The following is a 20,196-nucleotide window of genomic DNA, read 5'->3' as shown; positions in this document are numbered from 1 at the left end:
CATTCCAACTATGTATTTACTTAACTTTCATGAAACACATCAAGAGATCTTAAACACAATATCCAAGCTTGTTTTCCATACAATAAAATTGATGGTGATGTACCATGACAAGCTCCAAAAAAGAAAACGACAAAGCATCGTAAAAGTATGGAAAGCAGAAGCATGGAGGTTCTGCCTGACAGATATCCATTTGTGTTTCACGGAATATGGCATCGAAATGATGTGACTGACAAAATGATCATTTTGGGTGAACTATTTCTTTAACTGGACAAATAAACTGAACATTTCAGTTTGCAATATACCTGTTGAATCATATCGAGTTCAGAGCACTCTGCAAATTCCTCCATCCTGCGGCCAACTTTCTCTAGTTCTAGCAGCAGCTTCTCTCGTCGACCCATAAGTTCCTGCTGACTCTTTTGCTTGCCTTCCTCCATCACCTACAAAAACAATTGTGTAAGTCATTCTAACAGAAAACTTACATTTTCTATATTTAATATCCATTTAAATGCATCCCTGGATAATTATTCACCTCATCACTTTGATCAAAGATGGGGTAAATGTCTTGTGGCCAGAGCACTACTGTGGCATTCAGTTCAAGGTGCTCTGGTTCAAAAATATGTACATTCATCAAATAATTCATCCTCTGCTGTGTTTCCTGAAAAAAAAAAGGTATTTTAAAAAGTAACGATTTTAATTGTTATCCAGACTAATGGTGCCTTCACGTGCTATGGTAATTATGGTAAATACCAAAAGCCGACGTGGAAAATGCACATGAACACCCCCTCATGTGGTATTTTCCACTGGGCAACTCGTAGAATATTTTGATGCACGAGTTGCCGAGATGAGATAACCTTTGACCTTTTCAACATGGCGGAGAGCGACGCAAGCGTTGTGAATGGTAAGCATTGTACACAACTAAACATTTTTTGCTACTGTTAGCGGATTGTTTTTGTAGCCTATACAATGTTGTGTCGTTAACAATTGTAATATAATGCGTTAACACTCAGTGTCAGTTTTAAAAATAAAGTTATGTTTGGTGTTACCTACCCAGAGCAGATGCTAGCAAGCAAGCAATACCAGTTCACAAGTGGAAAATATCATAAAAGCACTTGAACACAACACACTGGTAAATACCAGTTCACAAGTGGAAAATATCATCTTTTCCACAGCACGTGAAGGCAGCATAATAACATGTCAAAGTAAATAGTTCTGAGGTACCCACCATTATCTTATTGTTGAGCTCCTCTATTTCCTTGGTTTTCACCTGATTAATGTAAGTAATCATTTCTATCATGTCCTCTGTTGTTTCAGGGACTTTCAAAGCCCTGTCCTGGATGGCTTCAAACTCTTTACAAATCCTGTAAAAAACCCAACAAGTCTTCACTAAATTTCCACCTAAAAATTTCACAGGTTTTGGGAGACATAAAGGTGAATAAATGATGTTCATTTTGAGGTGAACTATTGCAAACACATTGGCAAAACACTGATCTTACTGAAGACTGCATTGATGGTGTGAGCTGACGAGCTTTCCCACAATGATTTCGGAAAGGGTTTTCGCTTTCTTTGCAAGACCTTGTTTGAGCTCCTCACAGTCCAGTCGCACCATGTCAAAATGGATCAAAGAGGGAAGACCAGAAATCTCTTGCGACAGTGCCCGAAACCATTCCACTTGCTGACATGCAGCCATTTAAGATTTAAGAATACACAGACATTAGTGTAAAAAGGATTAAACACAAAACAATAAAAGCAAACACCTTAGTATATAATTAAAAATACATTACCGTTCAAAAGTTTGTTGTCAGTAAGATTTTAACTTCTACATAGTATCACATTGCTACAAATAAAATATTTTAAATAAATTCATACCAGTTTCTACAAAAATAATAAGCAGCAAAATTGTTTTCAACATTTCAACATTAATAATAATAATAAATGTTTCTTGAGCAACAAATCAATCAGTATATTAGAATGATTTCTGAAGGATCATGTGACACTGTAGACTGGAGGAATGGCTGCTGAAAATTCAGCATTCCATCACAGGAATACACACACACATATATATATATAATATAGTCCAATAGAAAACAGTTATTTTAATAATCTATGATATTTACTATTTTTACTGAATTTATTATCAAATAAAAGCAGCATAAGAGACTTCTTTAAAAAAACAAAACAAACAAACAAAATCTTACCGACCCTAAACTTTTGAACAGTAGTGCACATAATGAATTGAAATTAATTAACAGACCTTAGTGTACTCATCGAAAGAATGATCTTCTTCAATTAATTTTTCCACTTGAGACTGTGCCGTCCCATTGACTAACCAGTCATAGCTGTCAACTAAATGATGATAAAAGATATATATATATATAATATATATAAAATAAGAATTCAGCAGAACATTAGTTATAAAACATCTAAGTAGGTTTAGTGTTAAGGTCCTTGCACACTGAGTCCGAAATTTTCACATGCGTTTTTCCGTATCCATCATTCGGTGGCTCTGAATTGTCAAAACACCATTCAAATGCATGTTACGGATGCGAAAAACGCAGAAAATCGAACCCATTCCGAATTTTTTTGGTAAGTGTGATTGACATAACGTGAGGTCGTATTTATTTTTTAACGTGCGAAAATTTCGGACTCAGTGTGCAAGGACCTTTAGGTGTTGTTTTGGGTTTTGGTTACTCACCATAGCTCTGGAAGTGTTTGGCAGGTCCATCCAAGTTTATCCTTACAGCATTCCTAAGAGTGGTCTCTGCCCACATCTGAACATGATCTGAGAGCTTAGCATCCACTACAGAAACGTTGCCCTCTGCTAGCCATGACTGGATTGTCTGCACTTTCTGTGGGACAGGCAGGGCTTAATATTGAACGTGCACATAGATCTTATTATCTACATAGTCAGAATAATTATGTGTAACACAACTGCACAACAACATATTTCCCAACCTGCATAGTATTGCTGATCAGGTTTGCCATTTCAAGCACAGCCTGCTCTAGATCATGAAAATTAGGATAAAAATCCATCTTCTCGTCATCAAATATTAAGTCCATCTTGAATAGGGGGAGTTTGCTGATGTTGAGAGGATCAAACAAGTTGACAAATGCCACCACACTCCTCTCAACTAGAGCCTTTAGCTAAAAGAAAAACAAAGGGTAAACAAAACTAATTATTCAATTACCCTCAGACACACAAAAACAAATAAATCTGGGAAATAAATCTCATAGTTACTGCTAGCAGATATGAAACTACATGAAAAACAATACTCAGCAACTCACCTGATTGGATATCAGGGTTGAGGCACAGTTGTAAAAGGAGTCAAGCTTTTTGGGTTTGACTTTCTGCAGAGTGCCTTTGCTGGTGAGCAGGTGAATGACTTTGGGGTACCAGGCTTTCATGAGTGTGTCCTCGACTCTCTCACACTCCACAGCCACTTTGTTCTTCAGACTCTCACAGTCTACAAGCCCTGTGGACCTTTAAAACAGGTTTTAAAAAATACATTACTCATTCAAATGTCCATTCATATGGATAACTACTTTAATATTTTTAATATAGGTGGTGTGACTGTCCAGAGGTTAGGGTTAGGGTTGAGCATGATGGTTGCACAACTTCACATTTTTGAAAATGCCATAAAAGCTTTTTAATAATGTTTGAAAACAACATTTGTGCAAAATATTCTCCTTTTCATCATCTTGTAAATGTTATTTACCATTGACCCAAGCAACAAATACGCAGCATGTAATCAGAAAAAGAGTGATCCCAGATGCCAAACATCATCCTCAAGCAGTACCTGCAGTCTGAGAGATCAATAAGGAGCAGGTGGGAGAATGTGCTGTAGCAAATATCAAGGACACTCTTCATGGCTGGATGCAATATGTGAAGATTCTTCTGTATCACTTTTCGACTCTGCACGAAGCTGTCATGCCATGGACAGGAGAAATCTAGAATCCTGGTGAAGCAAAACCAAGATCATACGTTGTAAGACGCTTTATAAACTGGCCATATTAAGATAATTATGTTAAATGTTGCAAGAACATGCACATTTTTCTTTGTCAAAATGTGCACACTTACTCAGCAGATCTGTTGCTTTCTTGAGAAATCGGGTCAGTTGACTGTGGATCTTTCAGTATAGTGCTTACTAGTAAAAAAAACATTAATAACAAACTAATAAAAACCTAGTATACCCAGTTTCACATAAAAACAATAATTATTTAACATTTTTATGAAAAAGGAGCAGGACCAATGCGATTTTGAATGACCACTTTGACATTATCAAGACAACAATGTCAATGATAATGTGATGTTTTAATGTGATTATATTCCAGAGCAGATATTTGACTCACCTCTGTGCTTGATCATGACTCTGAGATAGGTCTCACCGACCTCCTTGCATATGTCTTTAAGCAACTCTTCTCTGCCGGGCCCCTGACGGAGCCGATGGGACACGCGGGCCAACATGGCATCCAGCCACTGTTGTTGAAATGGCGCGACAGGACTTTGCTCAACACACTCTTTCAGGAACAAGTAGTTCATCTACAAGGACAATGGGGAGGAAAAAGCATAAAACACAATTAAATGAAAAGATCCACCATGTAATAAAAAAGGTTAACAATGAGGTAAAATATAATAGCATACATATCGCTTCCTCTCTTCGTTGATCATCTAGAAAACAAAATTGAATTATATTATTAACAAATACAATGCACCTATATGAGACTAAAGTGTGTGAGATCTATGAGCAAGTAAAAGGTTCATACTGTTGAGGGAAGCTCTGGATCAGGAGATGGAGGAGATGCCTGTCCTGCTTCCTTGGCCTGCATGTAAGCTTGCATTGCCCTGTCAACTCTAACACAGTTACAGATATCACATTACAATATGACTCTATTATACTATAAAACTGCCAATGACACATATTCAGGTAGAGTTGACAACGTAATTTCAAGCATAAACAGCAGCAATATACAGATTTTTTAAGAGTACATTTTTCAGATTTTTAAATAAATATTAGCCTATACATGCTATTGTTATGACTATACATTAATTAGGCTAAGTGATCACTTATTTTAATGTATAGGCCTACATTAAAACTTTACAAATTTGTTTAGTGAACTGCAAAAAGCTAAAATGTAACTACAAAAGTGAAACACTTTAAGCCAGTTGTCTCAAACCGGTTCCACGGAGGGCCTAGTGTATGCAGGTTTTCTCTTTTACCTTGAACCAAACTGATTGAGTAGGTCACTAATTGGTTAAGATCTCCCCTCACCTGGTAGTCTAGGTCTTAATTGGGCACTAATTGAAGGGAAAGACCAAAAACCTCCATACACTAGGCCCTCCGTGGAACCGGTTTGAGAACTCTGCTTTAAGCCATATACACTGACTAACGTTACATATCAAAAGTTTGGGGTCTGTACGATTTTTAAAAATGTTTTAGAAACAGTACTATTGTGAAAATTATTACAATTTAAAATAACTGTCTTTTATATGAATATATTTTAATGTAATTGATGGCAATGCTGAATTTTCAGCATCATTACTCCAGTCTTCAGTGTCACATGATCCTTCAGAAATATATAATATGCTGCTTTTTTCTCTCTTCAGGATTCTTTGATGAATAGAAAAAAAGCAATAAAAATTATTTTATTGCATAAATCTTTTCTAACTTTATAAATGTATTTACTGTCACTTATGCATCCCTGCTGAATAAAATGACTTATTTATTTAAAAACAAAAATGACTGACCCCGGTAGTGTATGTTCAGTTCAACCAACATTTTTTTGTTAAATGAAAACGCACAGGTTAATTGTGAACAACCTATTTACAACAAATAAAATACACCAACAAAGAAAGATCTTACATCATTTTTTGGAGCTGTTGTCGTTGTTCCCTGCTCCTTCTGTGTCGCAGGAGTTTCCTCCTCACGGCCAGCCTGCTCTCTGGAAGGCCTGACTCTCCCTCCTGAACCAGTGTGCTTGGGATAGGAGGCAGAGCATTGTACCTCCTCAAAACATCCTCCGCCCGAGAGCTAAATGCCGCTGATGAGGTCGGCATTTCAGCGACTGAAAGAAGGTTTGTCCCGTTAAAACATATATTAATGTGTTTAAAATTCGTTCGTACTGCTGGAACTATGAGGGAAACCAAAGTTATATGTTATTCATACCTAAATTAATTACAAATCAGTTTTGAAGTGATCGCGCATTTTGCCCTTTATCGTAGTTTTGACACGTCATTCGTAGCCTACTCCTCTAACGGTATTTTTGATCTCCTTGCTCCAAACTGATACAAGTTTGTTGCACTTGTGGAATTTCCGTCAACATATAGGTTACCATGGATGCACAATCGGAAGTGCTTTGTTTTCAGCGAACGCAAGGAGCGCGTTTGAGAAATGTTAGTGAGATTTCTCTTAAAGGGATACATTATATCATCAACAAATAAATGAATAAATAATGATAATAAACTATTCTGATTTACTTATGATTAAGTCTTTCTTCTGTGTGCCGCAAAAGTATATCAGTTTAGGATACACGTAGACGTAGCATTAGCCTACAGATAATGCAATGCGTTCCACAAAAGCTTGATGTATCCTATGCCTATGATCCTATGTGATACATTTTAACATGATATATGGATAATCAGGTAAAGTTGCTTCAGTCCGTGTAAGTGGTCATCTTAAAATATTACTGACAATATAAAAGTTATTCTTGATTTATATAAAGTAAAAAGACAGCATCACAACCTGAATGTGGACGTTTTTACAATTATACTAAAATACCTTTTACTTTACAGAGGGAAGAAAGCATGTAGTAGATTGTGAAAGGTTTTTCAGCAAAGTTTTGATAATTTTGAAGCAATTATGATACGGTAGGCTTTAAATGGTTAAATCTGTACATTTGCATTTGTTCTTTATTCATGTCTTTTTGTGATACCTTAGAAACAAAAAAAGCATACTCATTTGCATGTTCTAATGTGGATGTCAAGAATTAGCGAGGAATGAAGTTTGGTGCAGAACGAAGTATGCATTCATCACACCACAAGATGGCAACATTTCCCCAACATCATTACAATTAGGCGCATGGTGTGATTAATGTGGTACTGGTATATGCCCTGTAGTTTAATTACCTTTAGATAGTTAGTCTGTCTGGGTGTGAACAGTCTGGGTGTGATTCATTTAGCCACTGTGGTCCAGTAAACGTCATTGCCCTGAAAATTACTCCTCATGTAAGCAAAACTATAGCCTAATAAAGGGTGTCTGAGGACAAGACAGCCTGGGTGGTTTCAGATCAGTTTGCAATAACATTAGGCGTCTTAACTTAATATCGGCCTCAAATTAGTTGTTTCATACGCCCCCTCAAGTGTTAGTAGTTTATCCTTAGGTCTGAAAAAAAAAAAAAAACATGTTCTGAATTTTCTGCAGTCTGAGTGACAAAGGATGCTATTTGCACATTTCATGACTTTACTTCTTATTATGAGTAAAAGCAGCAAAACACATTGTTAACATCTGTCTACGCTGCATTTCACTGTATTAAGGCCAGTGAAGGCGACATTAAAATAGGTCTGTCTTACCCAATGAGGATGACTGACAGTTGTCACTCTGCTTATCAATCACACCGTAAGCACATTCGAGACAAGGGGCAAATGACCCACTTGGCTCACTAAAACCACTCTGCTGGCATTCATTTACACAATACAAATCTAGATTACAAGATGTAGACCATAAACAGAGAACTTTTTCTCTAGTTGAGTATTTAATCTCTTACTTTTTTTAAAGCATGTCATACCATGAAAGTCAATGGGGTCCAATGTTGTTTTATGGACATAAAACGTTTCAGAATATTTTCTTTTGTGTTTCACAGACACAAAAAAGTAATAAAGGCTTGAAACGACAAAAGGATGAGTAAAAAAATTTGGGGTGGATTATCCCTTTAAGGTCATTATGGTATGCACAATGGATGTTTATAAGGTGTAGAGGTTTCTAATGTTTGATTTATTTTGGTTATCGAAGCTTTCAGTGTAAATCTAGGTCAGTTGTCATGACATTTAATTCTGCTTTTAAACAATTCCATGCTCTCAACTAATTTTTAGGCGTGCCAGATATCAAGTGCTTCTGAAACTAGGCTCCTAGGACTAGCGTTGAAACACGTAAACCCCTTTGCTTGAGGTTGGCCGGCAGCTACTGTATGTTTGTATGAGACAGAGGGTGCAGAAGAGAGAGAAAAATGATAGGGGAGGGGCAGAAGAGTGTGTGTGTGTGTGTGAGTGAGTGTGTGTGTGAGAGAGAGAGAGAGAGGGTGTGGGGGGAGAGAAAGGCTGCAAGAATGAAGGCTGTGAGGCGAATGACGCACGATTATCTCCCCCATGCCCGCTGATTGGCTGCTAGGGCCGCCCGTCAGAGAGCCCAGGTTTAGGGATGTGCGTTCAGAGCAGATTATGAAGCAGACCTCATCTCTGGCAGTCTCGTCAGATTGTCTCAATGGCTAAACACAAGCTTTTCCTGTTTTTTTCCCTGTTACTGTGTGTGTTTATCTCTCTGTCTTTGCCCTTCGATCAAGTGCCTGCGATCCTGGACAGGAGGTAAGAGCTGCGCTTTCAGCTCTAGCGTGGGGAGGGGGAATGGGGCAGTGATGCTGTGCAGCTGATGCTCTGTCTTAGTCTTTTACAGTGGGCAAGAGACACCAAGAAAATGCGCTTTATTAGGAAAATGCTGAAAGAGCATTCGTGGAACTCGTATATTAATTTGACGTACGTGGGCTCTAGATTCAGAGTGTGTTGTGGTTTTACTGCAGTTTTTCTTCTCTGTAAGTACAAGACATTCAAACATGGCTATGACAATGGGACAGCAGGCAGACCCTATCCAGTGTCTGTAGGAGTCAGTTTACAGATGCTACTCCAAGAAACAAAAGAAAGAAGTGAGATTCAGATGGCTCTGGCTATATGAGCATCTTTGAATATACTCAGTTTATTGTTATTGTAGAGTTGCTGAATTCCTTTACTCATTTCAAAGGTGGAATAGCATAAATATGTTCATTTAGTTACATTTATTTATTTACAAATGATGGACTTATCTGATATTATTGTATTTGAGAGTGGGCAGAAATAGAATAGCTATGAGTAATCTATTGCTTCCCACACAGGATAGAATTAGTTTAAATCTAAATTTAAATGTTCAAATTTCACAAAAAGTTTCACAAAAAATTCTCAAAAAATACACATTTTAAATTTGACAGCTATTTTTTGTGCATGTATAATCTTAATAACTACTTTTTGTATATTTTAAATGAGATTTACAAAGTGACTACTGTATATATTAAGTTAAACATCAGCAAACGTAAAAAAAAATTGTTTATCTTTTTGCCTGGATGATTCCTGATTTGTCACATGATATATATTTTTATTTTATTTTGTTTTTTTGTTTTTTTTAGTATTGTAATTGTTTGATATGAATAAGATCCAAGTTGAGGTTTTTGTTATTTTTTATTTGATCAAAGAGACAAAATTACATTTAAAGAAGTGGTTATTCTTTTGTGTTTATATTACCTCCTAGAATTATTGATGCCTTTATATGCGAATATATGAATACTAAATGTGAATATTATAAGATGGAGATTTAATGTCTTTCTTTCTTTCTTTCTTACTGTAAACTGCAGCTATGGTAAACAACCTACCAACTTGCCCATCCCTCCCTAGATAGAATCTAAAGCTTAGGATTTATAGGGATAAGAGCAGCATTGCAGGCTGTTAAAACATTGGGGATCTTGTTAGTCCAGAAATGTGTCTTAGGAGTAAAAAGTGTTGAGTGGTTTACAACCCTCCTCAAGTTTCTCAGGGTCAGTGCCTATGCAGACCAAAACAGAAGAATGGTAGCAAGTGGAATTAGACCAAAGGCTATAATCTTATTACCATTTAACAGACACATCTATGTTAAAGCATTGTTGTGTTTGTAGAGTACTGTGCTAGTGTACTGTGCTAATCTGTATGCTAAACCTATAATCTATATATGCAAAAAGATGATATTGAGCTCTGAAAGCGCCAGTGAGGTGAAGACATAGTGTGAGCGCTGCTTTTCATTACATAAATGCTCAATTCAGCACTTAGGCTACTGTGTCCAGCCATAACCAATGACAGCAGCGCAGTCCTCAGCTGCTGACCTCGGTAAACTGGCATTAGAACAAAGGCGAGAGTCACTCCTCGTGCACACACACTCCTCAGCAGGGCCGTGTAGACCATATTTGCTGTGCTTACATTGTTCTTATTTTTTAGCAGAACTACCCGGAAAGAAGAAAAAAAAACTGTACAACTGTACTTCTAGAGCTCTTCATATGTCATTTTTTTGGTTTTGCACCTGCATTTGATTGGATTATAGGGGCTTTATGAGTCAATGTGCCACATCACTGTTGATTCAATGCTCATATCACGCTTAAGAACTGAATGAACTTAAATGCTCCATGCCGTAATCTGTTTATTTTCCCCACAATCCTGATGTTTTGCTGTATTCTTTAATCTCTTACATGATCACAAAGCTCTAAGCACTAAATTCCAGTGTAGTAAAGGTGGGTGGGGTGGTGGAGAACGTAAGAGATGGACCTAAAGAGAGTGAGCCAGGGTCATCTGATGCTCTCGTTCACAATCACACACCCTGCTGACTTTGCTGCAGGTGAACAGGCCTGAATCTAGATCCAGCCCTGGATGTCAACACGTTCACACAGCAGGAAACCCTTCTCCCATATAGGGCAGCAGATTCTTAATAAGGTTTTAGGAGGTCGTCCGCCAAGCTCATTATCTCTGTGATTAGACGTATAAATGGTTCATCTTAGGATAATCCAGCAAGTTCCAGCGTGAGGGATGAGGTGACACAAGATAAATATACATGTGCGTATATACACGCAAGGTGCCATTAAGTAATTTTTAGCCCCCACTTTGTTGATGGACTCAAGGTGCTAAGCACGTGAGAATCATGACATTCGACTAAATGTCTTGTCATCTCCTGAGACACTAATCTGGCCTGAAGATGTCAGACTTGTGGTCATGCATGACTGGTGCATCAAGCTGACTGGATCTATGGGAAATCTGTCTTAGAGGTTGATAAGTAGGCCACAGCCTGACACAAAGAGATCAACCCACTTTTTGTTTTGCTTTGTTTTTCCATCACAGCTCGGAGGTCCCACCATATCAAGCTGTGAGAATTAGAACAGGTCAGTATCTATTACTTTCATGGCAGTTATGCTTTTTGGGTTAATGGGTTTGCCTTCAGCTTCTTTTAAATATAGTAATCTCATTTTCTGCTGAGTGTGAGGTTTTTTTTGTCATTTTTGTTAACTTTGTGCTTAACAGTGTAAAGTCAAACTTGTTTATCTGTTTATTTACATTATTGAGCATTGTGTAAGCTGCCAGGTCAAATGTTTATGCTACATTTGAATAAACAAGAAGTTAATATAGCGTAATTAAAATTTTAGACATAATATTTTAAAGTCCACTGGCCTGTAGTCAATAATTGTATCCCTTAAAACTCATCTTTGATCACCAAAATTACATATTGGAAAAAAAATCCTTGAATTTTTTTATTCACGCCTTAAAATAGCTTGAATGTAACTCTACACCCTCACCTCATTTAGTATAGGCGGTTCTATGAATATGTAAATTAGCCCCGCCTCCACCCACTCACACCAGAGCCACTCGTTGACAATAACACGTTGACGTGAATGGTTACAATGGCGTTGACTTATGCATTTTGTCCTCTTGGAATTATAAGGTTCTATCTGACATTTTTGTCAAAATTGAGTTATTCACATATTCTTATTCTGTGACAACTTATTTACATTATGTGATGTTGTTTTTTAAGTTGTGTACATTTTGGAACTTTTTATTTAGAAAATAAAAAGGTTCTTTCTATACAGTCGAATGGAATGCAAAAACTTTAAAGCTCAATATCTCAAAACTAGTCAGAATGCAGATAGAACCTTATAATTCCAAAGGGACGATTTGCATATGGTTTGTCTTAAAGCATATTAAAAACACCACATAGACATATAACCAATATTGAAATCTTGATTTTCACCACAGGGGGACTTTAAGTTAACTATATTTGCTCCACTTGCGAAAATACTTCCAAACGAAGCCACAGCAGTTATGTCTCCGAATAACATACAGCAGTGGAGTTTCATTCCTGAATGAAACAGTGTTTTGAACGAATTGGTTGAGTGAACAATTCAATGACTTACTAATGAAAACCATTTCTGAATAAAACAGATTTTTGAGCAAATCAGTTACCGGAAAATGATTCAATGAATCACTTATATCACCACCCACTGGTGTAATGATTTAACCCTTAGAAATAGTCACAGAATAATCCCCACTGCCAATCAAATTCGAGAACTGGAACTAGCTGTTGTATAATGACAGATTAAGCATTAGCTTTTATTTAAAAGTTTATTAGAAGCTAATGCAAATGGAATATTATCTCGGATTGAAATAAACAATATAGTGTGGTTATATTGCATATTGTGCTGATTGTAATGTTATCTCTTAGATCTCTTTTTAAATGTATACTTTCATACCGCAGAAAGGAAAACTGCTTAAAAATATAGTGATTCTCTGTGCTGAAAGAACTCACCAAGCCATCTCCCCCATTATCCTATTTCAACATTTTGTGATGCAGCTGGAGAACATGTTGAGAGTCCAAGTGCCTCACACGAGGAGAGCTATTCGCCTGCAGCTGAAAACCCACTCAGAAGAATACTGCAGGTATTGCATTTTCCCTGATAGTCAATGTGACCTTGGCTTCCATAAGCAACATCTCTGCCTTAATTCACCCAGCATCCTACAAGACCAATAACACAGAGATGGATTTAGAACTAACATATTAGGAAATATTCAGGAAATATGTGTCATCTGCTATCTTAAGCCTGAGTGTTTCCTTTTAAAAGAAAACATTTGAGATCGGAGAAGCCCATCAATAATGCACATGTTCCATACATCATCGCTTAGTTTGTCTTGTTATCATTTTCAAACAGCCTTACGGGTGGCATCTGCATGCCCAGCCCAGAACCAAACGGAAGTTACTAGAGTCTACCAGCTCGGGACCCTACTCCCCACTGACTGTAGCTTACAACGGCAAGATATGCATCCTCTTCAAAGCGAAGAGACTGGCTATTCGATATAGGAACAACACTTTCCTGGACCTCACAGAGAGGGTGTTTGGACCCAACGCACAAGTAGACACCAAAGGCTCTGTTTGTACAAAGGAGAAGGCTACGTAAGTATTCTTGAAAACTCTTTTTTGTAGAAAACATTTTGTAGTATATACAGTGGCCCCAAAAGGTGTTTTTAGACTTTACATTGTATATTAAAATACAATCTTGTTGTATATAAAAAAAAAAAACAAGTGGCATTTATTTAAAAGAAAGATAATAAAATAATAGCTATATTCTTCAAAATTTTTAAAGTATTTCAACACTTTGGAGTGAGGTGAACTGACATCATACATACCAACTGATATCATGTTTGTGGATACTGAATATTTACAGACAATTTCGTACATTTTATGTGAGGCTCTGGACTGGAGCCACTAAATGTATGTATGTACATGTACTGATGAAAATTGGGGGTCAGTAAGATTTTTATTTTTTTAAAGAAATTAATAATTTTAATCAGCAAGGATGCATTAACTTGATCAAAAGTGACAGTAAAGACATTTATAATTTTCTAAAAATGTTAAATACATGCTGTTCTTTTAAACTACTTACCAAAGAATCCAGAAAGAAATGCATCCCAGTTCCCACAAAAATATTAAGCAGTATACTGTTCAAAGTTAAAATTACATTTTAAAACATATTAAAATTTTAAAACAGTTATTTTAAGTTGTAATATTTTACAAATAAATGAAGCCTAGGTGAACAAATTATACATTTCAAAATCGTATAATTATTTAAAAAAAAAAAATCATACGGACTCCAAACTTTTGAACGTGTATATATATATACATATATCTGTATATGACAATCTTGCATTTTTTATAGGCTATCGTTACATTTGGGCGATTTGGAAGACATCAGGGGACTTGTCATCAGGTAAACACTCTTTTACTTCGACTACACTCATCTTTACGTATCCTTTAGAGGCTTACACAAAATCTCACGGGCTGGTAATTACATTCAGTTGTTAATTACTTCCTCTTGTCTGTTTTCTGAAGGCTTCAGATGTCCAACACATTCTACGAATCAGTAAGCCAGAACTGGTTCACTCTGGACAGTGTTCACATCCACTACAACTGGACTCATGAGGCCACGTTCAATGCCACGGAGGTCTATGCCCCCGCCACCTATTCTTACCACTGCCAGCATGTCAGCAGCTTACAGAAATATGACACCCTACTGGTGCCCAGCTCCCACACTGACAGCTCGGCAAACTGGCACATCACTTTCACAGATTTTCAGGTAACTGCCATGAAAAAGTGCTTGAGTGTTTTAAAAGTTTACTAAAATGAAGTATTTCTGAGAGTCTCTGTGGTTTTTGCTGATATTATTGTATTTGGAATATTATAGAAAATGCTTAACAAAACTGTACATTCTTAAAAATAAAGGTTCTTTATTGGCATATACATGTATGGTTCCGTGAAGAACCTTTAACATCCATGGAACCTTCCCATTCAACAAAATGTTTTTAGATTTTTAAAATGTTCTTAACTAAGAAAAAATGGTTATTTTAAGAACCGTTCACTGAAAGGTTCTTTGGGAATCATAAATGGAATCACTGCGAAAACACCATTTTTTAACCTTTATTTTTAAGACTGCATAAGGGGCTGTTCACATAGCATTGCCGTTTAATTTGACTCAGCATCTCAAAAATGTGTTTATGACAAAAAAAGTGCAGGAAAAAAACAGCGAGATGTGTTACAAAATTCGAAGTTGTCGATTTATTTTAAGACGATAAACACCAAACGTAACAAAAACATTCAGCATATTAGCTGTACAGCTTAACCCCTTATTTACATTTACACTGCACACGTCTGCGGCGTATTACGGCTGTGACACGGCCACCGGAGCTCATCGAAGGCACTCTAGTCAATGCTTGTGTGTTTTTTTTACAGTCTATGGTTTATTCCAGCTGCGTCGCGGCACGTTTCAGAACCGTCCCAGAAGTGGCTCTCCTCGCTGCTTCGCTAAAGATAGGCACTAGTCTATTTTTGACCGACGCCGCGTCCAAATGCCAGTGTTCTCCTCCTGCTCAAAGGCACTGTGTGTGAAATATGGATACAAGATAATTGAGGATGTAATTTAAAAGACAAAAACACACAAATCTTTTATCCTTGTCCTTCATAACTGGACTTTTAAGCGCATTAACTTTGTCTGTAGGCTACAGCACAACAAAGTAGGACATAGCAATAAACCGGACAAAACATAACCATTTAGCCAACTTAACCATTGTAGAACCCCAAAATCAAGAAAAAACATGAAATATCAAGAAAAACAACGTCGGACATGCAAATCTGTGGTCTCGCGCATCCAGTCACTTCTCTTCTGATATGCTCCTGGTGTGAGTTAGCACCACGTGGAGGACAGAACAAAACCTCGCCGGAGCCGGAATGCGCCGCAGACGAGTGCCGTGTAAATAAAGGGTTAAGACATTTCTCTCAGTCAACAGACCCAGATCAAGTTCATGTATAGGTTCACAATACATTTTTTATGACTTTCTCAGACAAAAAACATTTATTTTATAACTTTTTCTTTTTCAGATCCAGGCCTTTAATGTCCAGTCCAACAAGTTTGCTTCAGCAAGTGACTGTGCGACTTTCTTCACTCCAGCCATCTTGATGGGTCTAATCACATCTCTGATTCTGCTACTTGTGTTGGCTTACGCCCTGCACATGGTCGTCCACCTCAAGCACATTGACCGTTACGAAGAGCACAAGACCACCGTCTACTTCCCCCGCACCCCCGAGGCTGAGCTCCCAGACAAGAACAGCGTGTGAGGAGTGATGGCTGTGCTGTAAAACCAGCAAAAGACCAGCGTGGAAAGGATTGCTAGTTCTGATTCTGGATGGCTGCATTGTCCTCTTGGTCTTCCTCCTGCCTGGCACTAAATCCTCCCCTTATCACTGTCTTAACCTAACTTCTTACAGTCAGATGATGAGATTACCTGATTCATCAGGTGTTAAAACCCAGGCTGGAGCCAAAACCTGGACATATCACGGCTTTCCAGGACCAGGACTTGGAAGCCTATGAAATAGGGACAAAAAAAATGTGAGATTGCCTTTTAATAGACCACCATTCTGGTGGGCTTTTCAAAGCACTTCACTGACTGGATACAAGTACTGTGGTTAGAAATATATGAATTGAAAAGGCAGAGATGGCAGAAGAGAAAAGACTGTGAAACAGAAATGACTGTGGCTTGATGTTTTTTGTTTTTTTATAGTACAAAAATCACCATCTCATTCATCTGTAATGGAGTCCGCAGACTGATCTGCCAATTACAAGAACTGTTATATGACTGCCAAAGTGGTGCAAAACTGTTTGTCAGCCTTGATGGGTAACTGACAGTAATAATGTGAATACGGAGCATACAAAACAAAGCATAAATGTACAGTGCTTAATACTATTTATGTATTCCAGGACTATACAACATAGATTCAGGAACTCCATAAATATTCTCTTTGGCTTTAAATGATCAGCTAGATATTCATATAGATCTAGATTCAACTGCTAATTCAATAATGAACAAACTTCCAGTATTAAGCACCTTCCAATCTATAAATTTTAAGTGCTTAAAATGTATAGCAAGAAAAATACCTTTTTTAAGCTTCGGAAACTGATTGCACAGAACATTTTTATATGATCTCATAATTGCTAGATCTATATGCCGTCCCTTTTCAGGTGGAATATATTAGGACTAATAGATGAATTTAGCACCCCTTAAGAATTTATAGTACAGACAGTATAACTATAGTGAGGTAATGCTGAAAGAATGCTGTACAATTATTCATGTAAGTGTTTAATACCCTCAGTATCATAATCAGTATACCGCTATATCTACAATTATAACATCAGTAACTCATTATCACAATAACCTGCAGCATGACAATGACTAGAGATCAACCTCTACCATGGCACGTCTGATTCTGGAGGTGTTAATTTGAATGATGGTCATACACACTGAAGTGCACAAGAAGTTTTCTGAACATCAGTCAATTCAGTCTGAACAATAAACAGATCAAAATGCAAAGTGCGTCATACCTTTACATCTTAATAGTAGAAAAACGTTGCATGCGTTTGTTGTGATGTTCTCCGTGTACCATATGATAAAGCAGTGGTCGTGGCCATGCAAACTGCACAAGGCTGCTATGGGGTCTTTCTAACCCACCTCATGCTGACCGTCTGCTATGGCCCCGGATTTTTGCGGTGAATAGTCAGCAACCCCCTCCTGTTCCATTTCTCCTGCCCTTTCTGCCATCTGCTTTCATCTCACACTTCTCAGCAGGAGCCTGCGGCGCTGCCTTCTTACCGGGACAGTTTACCTGTCTGCCTTCGAAACTAACTTTACTGACACTTTCTGCGTCACTGACTCTCACAGCACTGAGTGTGTTTTCCTGCAGGGTCTAACAGCTTCACACAGCTGGCATTAGTCTGGCTTTGTGCTGCATATACAAACAATATCATGCTGGTTTAGTCATGTTATCTCCTTAATTATTTCATTTCATTACACGGCACTCTGCAATACTCGGTTCTGATTGGTCAATTGGTTGTCGTCCATGCAGCCCGCTCATCCGGGTAACTGAAACTGGCTGGGCATTCTAAACATAGACAGTATATAAACTGGACACAGCGGCCCCATAGGTTTCAACGGAGAAAAGTGAAGTAAATTAGAAGCACTCACTTCCTGATGGCTGAGCGTAGTGCGCAGGCTCAAACTGAGCTTGACGACATAGATGTGACGTGAGCAGCCTGTCTGACAGCTGTCAGTCTTCTAGTAGCTGTGCCGAGAGAAATCTGAATCATTCCCTTCCGAATCTCACAGAGACGGAGACCGTGAGTATTAGCTGTCCATGAGCTATAGCAGCGGGATCAACTTTATAACTCTCTATGGGCTTCTCCCTTGACATTATGCCTCCACGTCCCCCCCATTGCTTGCGAGCTTCTCCGCCTGTCTATACCGTAATTTCTCGAATGTGCGACAGAGAGTCGAGTGGTTATGATGCAATCGTTAGCCTATTTTTACAAAAACTGCTTAATCGGGGCCATAATGTAAGATACAAGGTAATGGAGCCTTTTATACATTGTCGTGTTTCTTTAGAAATAAATAATGGACAAATGGAGTCTTTAAACGCCTCAGATGTACAGTTATTCGCTGTCAAAGTGACGCCAAAATGAATGGGAGTCAATGGAATGCTAACAGCAGGTGATGGCTTGATAGCCAATGGCGGCCCCCGGGGAAGCTTCAGTTTCCGGCTGATGGATTACCCCCTTGATTCTAAAACGCTTAAAGTCTTCGTGAACGGGAAGTTGCAAACGACTTTTCTCCAGTGTTGTGATGTATTTCCAAGTGAAACCGAATATTGAACAGAGGACAGGGTCTGTGGGACTACCCATAGAAGACTAACGGTTTGAGGGGAGTGGTTAAGCGTTTCCAACCCAAGCCGTCAACGTCATCAGAAAAGGAACGGAAGTAACAAGTAATGTAACATTTCAGACCGGAAGTAACTTTTCAGACTTTGATTAAAGATTACCACTGCAAACTATTTTTAGGGATTAATAATAGAGGGTTTTCACCAACGTCACGTTCTGGGCGGTAACCCGGATGCACGGCCATTATGGAGGCACTCGGATGTAAACAACAGCATGGATTGCACTGTTTATGTACCACTGAACACATTGTTACACTAATAAACCACGGAAAAAACATGTGACTCTCACGCCCTGTAAAATGTAAACGTCAGACGTTGTTATAGGAAACATGCAGAAAGTCGCTGCCAAAACAATGCTGTGTTGTTGCAAAGTGCCAGACGAGCAGAAAATAATTATTTTTGAAACCTATTTTGAAACCGGCGCAGACAAGAGCACGGAAAAAAAGCTGTACATAACAGCCTCCTACAGTTCTAACGCAGGCTCAAGACGCAGTAGTCCAGCACGGTGGATACACATTTCCATGTTGTCTTATTTAAATAAGACAACACCTCTATTGCAAATGCAAACCCCTCAATCAACGCAACGTCATTGCCATATTGCCAAAGAGCTGCATGGACACACAAATCGGATCTGAACAGTTGCGATACACAGTGTGGACATCATTTTAGATCAGATTCCAATCGCATACAAAGATAATCAGATTTGGACTGACAGTTTGAATGTAGCCATAGTTAACTACGTCAACAATTTAGCCGTTTAACAATCAGTCTTTTGCACTCTTTAACTTTTGACAGTCTATAGAACTCTAAATGTTTTTTTCCCGATGCAACCAATTAGTACAGACCAAAACTTGACCATTTTTCAGCAGCAATAATCAGCCAAATTTGCGAGTCCGTTCAGTTCAGTGCCTTCAAAATGGCCGACTTCCAGATTGATGACGTGTAGTGAAAACCCTCTATTGTTCACCACAAGACTAGTAATATTCGCTAACAAAGTAAATAGGGTCAATTTCGACTTTAACGTGAAAAATGCTTACCGTGGCTTAATGTACTAAGAGATATTAAAATATCTAAAAAACTCAGTGCACATCATACTAATAAAGTATATCCTATGTACAGAAAAGCAGATGAGCTTGTAATATGAACACGACACGTTTAATTACATGTGAAGCATTTTCATCCCATAGAAAACTGTTAAAGAAAACACTTAATGGACTAAGACAGTGATATTATAACAAACTGACCAAACACTACACTAATAAAGTATACTATGTACAGAAAAGCAGATGAGCCCAAAATTTTTACACAACGCGTTTAATCACCCATGTTTTCCTCCCATATAAAAAATCATTATAAAGAAAACGCTTAACATTGCATAATGTTTTCGTATATGGGAGGAAAATGTGTGTAATTAAATGGTTTATTCATAAAGTGTGTACTGAATTTGCTCTTTTCATGTCACTGTCTTAGTAGCCTATTAAGCCACATTAAAGGTCCCATATTGTCAAAACTGAAATTTCCTGGCGTTTTTTCATGATAACAGAGGTCTAGTAGGGGCTATGAAACTACCATATAAGTTTCA

General features: G+C 37.9%; 2 protein-coding genes across 2 annotated transcripts in view; one reads left to right on the top strand and one right to left on the bottom strand.

Moving 5' to 3' along the window:
- Window positions 1-20,196, bottom strand: part of dnah12 (dynein, axonemal, heavy chain 12) — a 52,359-nt gene that overhangs the window by 29,781 nt on the left and 2,382 nt on the right. Inside the window, exons 3-17 of the mRNA XM_079588763.1 lie at window positions 16,133-16,212; window positions 5,859-6,060; window positions 4,762-4,849; window positions 4,640-4,666; window positions 4,348-4,537; window positions 4,076-4,142; window positions 3,795-3,953; window positions 3,283-3,478; window positions 2,953-3,141; window positions 2,693-2,846; window positions 2,252-2,343; window positions 1,494-1,672; window positions 1,223-1,358; window positions 530-655; window positions 303-437 (exon numbers count right to left, since the gene is read on the bottom strand). Of these exons, the coding sequence (XP_079444889.1) occupies window positions 303-437; window positions 530-655; window positions 1,223-1,358; window positions 1,494-1,672; window positions 2,252-2,343; window positions 2,693-2,846; window positions 2,953-3,141; window positions 3,283-3,478; window positions 3,795-3,953; window positions 4,076-4,142; window positions 4,348-4,537; window positions 4,640-4,666; window positions 4,762-4,849; window positions 5,859-6,052 (1,932 nt within the window). The 5' untranslated portion in view covers window positions 6,053-6,060; window positions 16,133-16,212. The remainder of the gene's footprint in view (window positions 1-302; window positions 438-529; window positions 656-1,222; window positions 1,359-1,493; window positions 1,673-2,251; window positions 2,344-2,692; window positions 2,847-2,952; window positions 3,142-3,282; window positions 3,479-3,794; window positions 3,954-4,075; window positions 4,143-4,347; window positions 4,538-4,639; window positions 4,667-4,761; window positions 4,850-5,858; window positions 6,061-16,132; window positions 16,213-20,196) is intronic.
- On the top strand, window positions 8,294-18,722 carry atp6ap1lb (ATPase H+ transporting accessory protein 1 like b). The gene is made up of 7 exons (XM_079588766.1): window positions 8,294-8,572; window positions 11,150-11,190; window positions 12,654-12,739; window positions 13,009-13,250; window positions 14,014-14,064; window positions 14,187-14,430; window positions 15,729-18,722. The coding sequence occupies exons 1-7, from the start codon at window positions 8,472-8,474 to the stop codon at window positions 15,963-15,965; spliced, it is 1,002 nt and encodes a 333-aa protein (XP_079444892.1). The 5' UTR covers window positions 8,294-8,471; the 3' UTR covers window positions 15,966-18,722.

Source organism: Phoxinus phoxinus, assembly GCF_949152265.1.
Source record: "Phoxinus phoxinus genome assembly, chromosome: 18".
Classification (NCBI taxonomy): domain Eukaryota; kingdom Metazoa; phylum Chordata; class Actinopteri; order Cypriniformes; family Leuciscidae; genus Phoxinus; species Phoxinus phoxinus.
This window is presented reverse-complemented; position numbering and strand designations above follow the sequence as displayed.

Bases quoted from the DNA above. Each gene is read 5' to 3' on its own strand.
- atp6ap1lb (XM_079588766.1), top strand. From the start codon at position 8,472: ATGGCTAAACACAAGCTTTTCCTGTTTTTTTCCCTGTTACTGTGTGTG. The intron at 13,251-14,013 runs GTAAGTATTCTT...CATTTTTTATAG, and splicing joins TGTACAAAGGAGAAGGCTAC to GCTATCGTTACATTTGGGCG. The intron at 14,431-15,728 runs GTAACTGCCATG...TTTCTTTTTCAG, and splicing joins TCACTTTCACAGATTTTCAG to ATCCAGGCCTTTAATGTCCA.